This window comes from Eurypyga helias, unplaced genomic scaffold, assembly GCF_000690775.1.
Source record: "Eurypyga helias isolate BGI_N326 unplaced genomic scaffold, ASM69077v1 scaffold2338, whole genome shotgun sequence".
Classification (NCBI taxonomy): Eukaryota; Metazoa; Chordata; class Aves; order Eurypygiformes; family Eurypygidae; genus Eurypyga; species Eurypyga helias.
Window position 1 is genome coordinate 50,997 of NW_010268690.1, and position 8,125 is coordinate 59,121.

General features: G+C 41.1%; 1 protein-coding gene across 1 annotated transcript in view; it reads left to right on the plus strand.

The window, feature by feature from the left end:
• Positions 1 to 3,566, plus strand: part of ST6GALNAC3 (ST6 (alpha-N-acetyl-neuraminyl-2,3-beta-galactosyl-1,3)-N-acetylgalactosaminide alpha-2,6-sialyltransferase 3) — a gene marked incomplete at its 5' end in the record, with an annotated part of 47,061 nt that extends 43,495 nt beyond the window's left edge. The window contains one exon of the mRNA XM_010157817.1: positions 3,153 to 3,566. Coding sequence (XP_010156119.1) covers positions 3,153 to 3,566 — 414 coding nt within the window. The remainder of the gene's footprint in view (positions 1 to 3,152) is intronic.
• Positions 3,567 to 8,125: the final 4,559 nt, after the last annotated feature.

Below are 8,125 nucleotides of genomic sequence, written 5' to 3' on the forward strand. Positions count from 1 at the left end.
CTCTGCAGGTGAGAGGGCAGCTTGGACTGCCTGACAGACCCATTTTTGGTTTCTCTGATAAGGCTACTGATGAGTTAGTGTTTAATTGCTATCCTGGTGTTTGCAACATGGACACCTGTAAGCAGTTACTTACTTGCAAAGCAGATCACCACGTAGGCAGTTTTCTCTCATTCTGCGGTTTTCACCTCCCTGTATTCCAGTTTCTGTGTGTAAGAATTGTCTCTCTGATTCTGTTCATCCTTAACACAAACAATCAGCAAGTGACATGGAAAAGTTTGTCACAGAGGTTAGGACTACTGTGGGCAATCTTGGAGCCAAAATTCTGCGTATGAGAAAAGGGTGTGAGAGATGTAGGACCTCGGAGTGTGGGGCAAAGGGGGCTGACAGCATGACTCCAACTCCTCAAGGGTCACAGGGAGCTGTCAGCTGTGTCCTAGTTTGGTAGCAGAAGTAGCAACCACAACTACCCAGATGCTTCCCCATTCCAGCCACTCGAACACCCAAATCCCTATGCCTGAATAGCTCCTGTGGGAGCCATGTGATAGAGGAGCTACATTTGAGCAGCTTTTGAGTCTTAATGTGACGGGACAGCCATACCTGAGCTGGGGTGTAATAACAAACAGGAATGTCATGTTAAATAAGAACAATAAGAAAGCTGTTTTATGCGGATTACTGAAACTGTCCCTTTTGTCTGTGACACTTTCAAACCAACACTGCAACTGCCAGCCTGTCATTGAACCCCCACCCTGGGGGGGTTTCAGTGAGTCAATATTGGTGTCTGTGTTTTCTCATACACTGAGAAACATAAAATGCAAAAAGCTACTGAAGCCAGCGGGTGATTTTGGAGTCAGTGGAATGTCTGCATGGGTCTCAGTCAGTCTCCTAACTCTCTCTGGGATCTCTTTTGGGAAATATGCATATCAGGACATGTAAAATTGCTCTACATTGTAAAAAGTATTTATTCTGAGATAAGGCTGGGAGGGGTTAAGCTTCTGCCTCTATTGAAGAAGAGCAGATTATATGTTGACCTAGTGCAGGCATTCAATATTATGAAAGTGCTTTATAAATTGGAACAAGATAAATGAATCACAACAAAAGAGCTAGAAAACCAGGGGACACAATTGCAGGAGTTGAGTGTACTCAGTTTATTCGAGCAGAACAGTTACACTCAGTGAATAGAAAATGTGCAATGCATTTCTAACTAAGGTCAGAAAATCAAACAATTCCAAATTTAAGAGAGCAGCTCCATTTTAACAGAGAAGGAAGAATATTGTGTGGGGGAAAAAAAATCAACAAAAACCAGCACCAAGGTTGAGACAAATTTAAATGGGACCAATTGACCAAATTGGCTTTTCCTATCTAGCAGTTTCATACTCAGCATTTGTTAGTTTGAAATTTCATCCTGAAAGATATAAATTAATCTACTGGGACTTTAACAATTCACTTCATGTTAGGATGTGAGTTATGCTTATGGATTTGTTTAGGTCACCCAGCCATGTCCTCATAATGTATCTTAGAGAGGATTTCTGTAACTAAGCGGTACACAGAAAGACTGTTGTGTTCAGCTGCATCTCTTGGGATTTCATCCCTGCTGTCAGAGCGCTGTGCAGGACAGCTCTCTAAAACTAAAACAGCTATAAAAAAATACATGGTGTTCTGTAAAGGAAATATTGTAAATGCTTTTGCATGCAGTCAGGCATTTTAACTCCTGATGAAAAGAGGAAAGAACGTTCTCATGAACCACTCTCATAGAGACATCAAACCAATCACAACAGGGAAATCACACCTTTGCAAGTATGTGGGTTATTGTGGAAGTCTTGCAGTGTGCACCTTAGTTCACTACAGTATTTGTCACCAAAGATGAGGTATTTTATCTGTTATAATTTGGCTGTCTTCAGATGTTTATCTCTGTCTATTATGCACCGGTATCAAAGAAATTTGGTGTTTGGTCAGCCACCGTATCCTAAGGTTATAGTGGTCAAATGTAGCCAGGATATTCATCTACATTAGCTAAATGAGGTGTGATTTTGAAGGGAAATAACCACAAGTCTGATCAGGAAAGCACCTAGCATCCTGTCAAGCTAAGTGTCCAAAGAACATGGGGGAATTATTCCTAACAAACATTAATCTGAAGTCACTGGCTCCCAACTGGGAGCATGACAGAAGGTCAAGTGTGTGACCATAAAAAAATTGTAAATGATCCATTGTCTGGACTGTCTTCTGTAGGGTGTTTGGTTTTGTTTTTTTTTTTTATGGATCTAGTTTTCATTTGATTTAGATTTCTAACCAAACTTTTCATATATCCAACTGAAATACACAGCATTTCCTTTTAGGCTGTTGGTACAAAATAAACAAAAGACATTTACTGTTTATACTCTGACAAATGGAATATTAGATAGATCCCTATATATCTGTTAGACAGATAACAGTTCCTATTTTCAATTCATACTGGAGAAATAGTACCTTAGAACGTGTTCAGGAAATACTGTCTTTGACTTCAGTTTGCCCAGGATTAAGTTCCTAGTTCGCGTGTCACCAGTCCATCTGCCTCTCATTTTTCATGGGTCATAACTGATCCCTGGAGAGAACAATGTATTCCTCTGTCTACATTTCCTTTCCAATTGCAGGATTTTCATGCTACTAGATTGCTTTCTAGAGTTGCATCTCAAGTTTGACTTCTGACACAAATTTGGGAACTATTATTTCAGACACATAAACACAGTCAGTGTATAGTCAAATTTCCAGCATTACTTTTCTGTTCTTTCTTCCTATTGCTGACAACACCTTATTGAAAAAGAAGGCAGCATTGATCTAAATATTGTTTTCTGCTGCTTCTTTCTTTCATTGTTTTCTAGTGGAAAGAGTAACATTTAGAGGTAAAAAAGGAATGATTATTTTTCTAGTTGAGTTTGCAAGATGGAGAACAAAGGGGAAGATTGGAACTGCCTATTTCACTAAAAAGGATTGCATTCAGAAATTTGTAGTGGTAGGGTTTTCTACCACCTCTATCACATGAGGATTGTTAGTTTATTTTTGAAGAGAACCATAGCTATCAATTTGTTGGACTCTGCTTCTCTTTATTTTACCTGAATGTTAGTCTTTGTGTTTCACAGAGAAAAACTCTCCATGTATTTTTGTTTTCTTTCTTCCAGCCTCTACAACTTGACTGCGATCTCTGTGCCATTGTTTCAAACTCGGGACAGATGGCTGGCCAGAAGGTGGGAGCTGAGATAGACAAGTCTTCCTGCATATGGAGGATGAACAATGCTCCCACAAAGGGCTACGAGGAGGATGTTGGGAAGAGGACAACTGTAAGAGTGGTCTCTCACACAAGCGTGCCTCTCCTACTCAAGAATCCTGAGTACTTTTTCAAAGAAACTAACAACACAGTTTACGTGATCTGGGGACCTTTTCGGAACATGAGGAAGGATGGAAATGGCATTGTGTACAACATGCTGAAGAAAACTGTTGACAGCTACCCAACTGCCAAAATCTATGTGACAACAGAAAAGCGCATGAGTTACTGTGATGTGGTATTTAAGAAGGAGACAGGAAAAGACCGGTAAGTCCTAAATGTGAAGAACAATTCTAATGTTTGACAAAAGATACATGAGAGAAGTCCATGCCAGATTCCAGCTACTAAATGAGTCCCCAGATATGTTTTTAATGGATTGTTATATGGTTTTGACTGTTATAAGCACTTGATGAGGCAGCAGCTAGGCCCCATTTACCCCACCTACGCTACCTTCTGTTCTTTCCATTTCTGTTGGCTTGAGTCCAAAAAATATTGGATGTCTTCCTGAAATGTTTTCAAAGCTGTGTGTTGTTTTAAGCTCAATTTACTATTGATTAAATTGACATTTTATTTGAAGAGGATAATCCTACACAAAAAACATATCTGAATCCACAACCTCAGGATAATTCTGGGTATTGTATTTTCTTCTCTGTTGAGATTTGCTGTAACTTTTCTTCAAACACAAACCTCAGGGTTATGCATTATTTCTATTTCTTGGTGAAAATGGATTATCAGTGGTACTGTAATAGATTTAGGTTTTTACCAGAATGATGCTGAAATTCTGTTTTCCATGACTGAGAATGTGTGTTTATGCTGCTCCAGTTGGGACTGTAAGGAGATGAAAGTGTGAGGGCCACTGTTTTGGCTACCATATTCAGAGCAGAAATTAGATTTGTGGAGTTAAGACCACAAATTGCAGGAATTTGTAACTGAGCTGCAAAAATTCTGATCATCTCTGGTTTGGCATGGAAGAGCATCTGTCATGCATACTCACTGGAGCTAACTAGGAAGGAGTTTCCAGATCACTGCTGTGCCTTAGTATTAATTTTTGAATTTGCACATCATTAATTTTCAATTGTGAAGTATTTTGCTCTTCAGACCAAATTAAAAATACAGAGAGAAACAGATTAACTTACTCCGAACATTTGACTTGGCTTTTGAAGCAGAAAAGCTCGTTCCCTCAAACTGAAAATCATAGAATCATAGAATTGTTTGGGTTGGAAGGGACCTTAAAGATCATCTAGTTCCAACCCCCCTGCCATGGGCAGGGAGCCCAGGTTGCTCCAAGCCTCATCCAGCCTGGCCTTGAACACTTCCAGGGATGGGGCATCCACAGCTTCTCTGGGCAACCTGTTCCAGTGCCTCAACACCCTCTCCGGGAAGAACTTCTACTCCCAAGTCCTTCTCCTTAGGGCTGCTCTCAATCTGTTCTCTGCCCAGCCTGTACTTGTGCTTGTGATTGCCCTGACCCATGTGCAGGACCTTACCATTCTGTGAAGTTTCAACAAGGCAAAGTGCAACAGAATGTTCAGGGTTGCAAGGGACCTCTGGAGATCATTTAGTCCAACCCCCCTGCCAAGGCAGGTTCATGTAGAGCAGAGTGCACAGGAATGTGTCCAGGAGGTTTTGAATATGTCCAGAGAAGGAGACTCCACAACCTCTCTGGGCAGCCTGTTCCAGTGCTCTGGCACCCTCAGAGTAAAGAAGTGTTTCCTCAAGTACAGGTGGAACTTCCTGTGCTCCAGTTTGTACCCGTTACCCCTTATCCTGTTGCTGGGCACCACTGAAATAGTCTGGACCCATCCTCTTGACACCCACCCTTTAGATATTTATAACCATTGATGAGATCCCCTCCCAGACTTCTCTTCTCCAGACTAACATACCCAGGTCTGTCAGCCTCTCCTCATAAGGGAGATGTTCCAGTACTCTAATCATCTCTCTAGCATTCCTCTGGACTCTCTCCAGTAGTTCACTGTCTTTCTTGAACTGCGGAGGCCAGAACTGCACACAATACTCAGATGCAGCCTCAGCAGGGCACAGTAGAGAGCGAGGGTAACCTCCCTTGACCTACTGGCCACACTTGTCTTAATGCATCCCAGGATACCATTGGCCTTCCTGGCCGTGAGTGCACATTGCTGGCTCATGGTTAACTTGCTGTCCACCAGCACTCCCAGGTGAACTCCCAGCTTCATGCACTTGGCACAGTCTCACCTCTCCAGCCTGTCCAGGTCCCCCTGGATGGCATCCCTTCCCTCCAGTGCGTCGACTGCACCACCTCATTTGCAAACTTGCTGAGGGTGCACTTGATCCCACCGTCCCTGTTGCTGACAAATACATTAAACAGCACTGGTTCCAGTACTGACCCGTGAGTAACACTGCTCATCACTGGTCTCCACTTGGACATTGAGCTGCTGACAGCAACTCTTTGAGTGCGGCCATCCAGCCAGTTCCTTATCCACTGAGTGATCCACCCATGAACTCTATGTCTCTCCAATTTAGTGATCAATTTCCTTGATTCACTTTGTCATTAAACTGTCAAACTTGGTTAGAGTTGATTTTTCCTTTTTGTTCAAACTAGTGAAACGTAGGGATGAGCTTGGCCCTCAGCTTGTTCACTGTGTGCATGTGTTGCTGCTGCAATTCTGGAGTCGCAGGGAGCTCCTGTATGTCATAAAGGTGTCAAGGTTATCACAGCTTCTTTAGGTTAACTGAACAAGCTGATGCACAGACACTGATAGAGAAAATACACAAGATCCGTTCTTCAAAAATGCCCTCTAATAATCCAAGTCATCCTGTTTACATATTAATCAAGCTAAATATGATTATGGGTAGATTATTACATCGCTGAACATAAGTTTGTTTATATTTATGACTCTTCTGTGTTGTCAGTCAGGTCACAGTGACTTCACAACACTTAATTAAAATCCTTATTGTGACACTAGAACTTAGTATATCCTACCAAAAAAAATTTCATCATCTAATGTCAAAGTACCCTCATCTCCAGCCCAATCCATTCTTCTTCAACAAATTAACACATCTCAAGGTTTTATTATTACGCAATTAACACAATACAAATGCTTCTTTCTGTGTCAAAGGCAGACTGAACTTCTGTTCTCCCTGTGTTTATAAACAGTGTTCTTAAGCAGCCTAATGTCGAAGTGGCCCAATTTCTTCCTGATCTGTTACAACAACTAAAAGTTTCACATTGCCAACAGCAGCAAATTGTAAAGAGCCTGCTCCACCACCCACATCACGTTGAATTTGCACATGCCTTCCTTTAACACTGTGAAAACCCTCACCAGTTCTCACAGTGGCAATTGGAGAACGTCCGTGTGTCTACTGCAACTTTAATTTTTAGTCCTTCTTTGCCACATCAAACACTAAGTGGTGTTTTTAACGTCATTTAGTGCACCTGTCAGACAGAAACGGGAAAAAACTCAACGTATCACCAGCCAACACCTTCTGTATCACAAGAAAACATCCTGCAGTTCCCTACTAATCAGGGGCGCTCAGTTTGGAAACTGTTTCATTTTCTGTAACATCTTCAGTTCACAAGACCTGGCTGCTGTTTCTAGGGAGGGTCATGAGGCTGTTAGAGGTATGTGGCGTTTGTGGAAGTAGTAACGGGAGAGCACAAGAGATTTGTGGATGGTGAAAATAGTTTCTCACATTGTGCCAGACTATTATGAAGCTGAGACAGACTCAGGTTCCTCAGCCAAATATTCCTTCCGTTCCTCAGAGAAACATCAACTCTTGCTTGCAATATTAGATTGAACAGAGGTCTGTTTCAACATGTTCCCAGCAAAAATTCTGGAAGAAAACCAAGTTCAACTCATTTTAAAATGTACTGAGCGGATTGTAACCACATCTATTTCAGTTTGATCCTAAAATACGGTCCTTATGTACAGTGTACGCTACTAATGCCTAGTAAGATTGCAACAGATTTGTAGTCTGTCAAGCCTGTAATGAGATTTCTATTTCTATGCTTGTGATGTACCATCTTTTTAGGTAATTAGTGGAACTTTTCAGTAGTTTCATCCTAGTGGTGCTCAAGTTCTAAGGGATGTTATGAGAAGCAGCTAACAGGAATGTGCTGCACTCACTTCTCTACTGCAGAAAAGCTCTGGTCTTGCATCACTGAGGTGGGAGTTTCTTTCCTGACTTCACCGAGCGCAGGTTCAAAACCCAGAGCTTTGGTACTGACAAATGGTTTATTATTGGTTCATGGAAGAAACAAGAATTGCCTCTAAATAATTTCAAACAAACAAGTTTGTTTATTTTGCAATGAAGCATTTTTAATTCTACAGCAGTAGAAAATACCCTCTGATAATGGGCTACCCACACTTGAGAATTAACCTTGCATGCGGTGTTATGAATCTGGGGGACACATGTTCTTTCTGAGAGTCTTCATTAGCAAAGCATTTGAGTTCAAGGCAGTGAATGCTCACCCACTTTGAATAATTGTTGTACATAAATAATATTCATTACCAGACATTCACAATTTTTCATTAATGTATTTTACTTGGTACTTCCCTAGAGGGAGCATAAAGCTGGCAGCTTCTTTCAGCACTTTACTAACATTTTGGTATATTATATGCATTGAGTCAAGTGAAAAGATTTAAAGAAACATTAGGTAATTATTAAATGTGGCCTCTTTGTATGTAGCTCCATCCAGGTAGGTGGTTGTGAAGCCATCTGTATCTTGGCCATGCATTAGAAATATAATGCAATATGATATAACAACATTTAATTGGTAATAACAGAGAAAACTGTAGTCTTCATTAAAGCAGCAGAGCTAATTCTGGTCTGATAAAGTGCTCTGAACAGCCC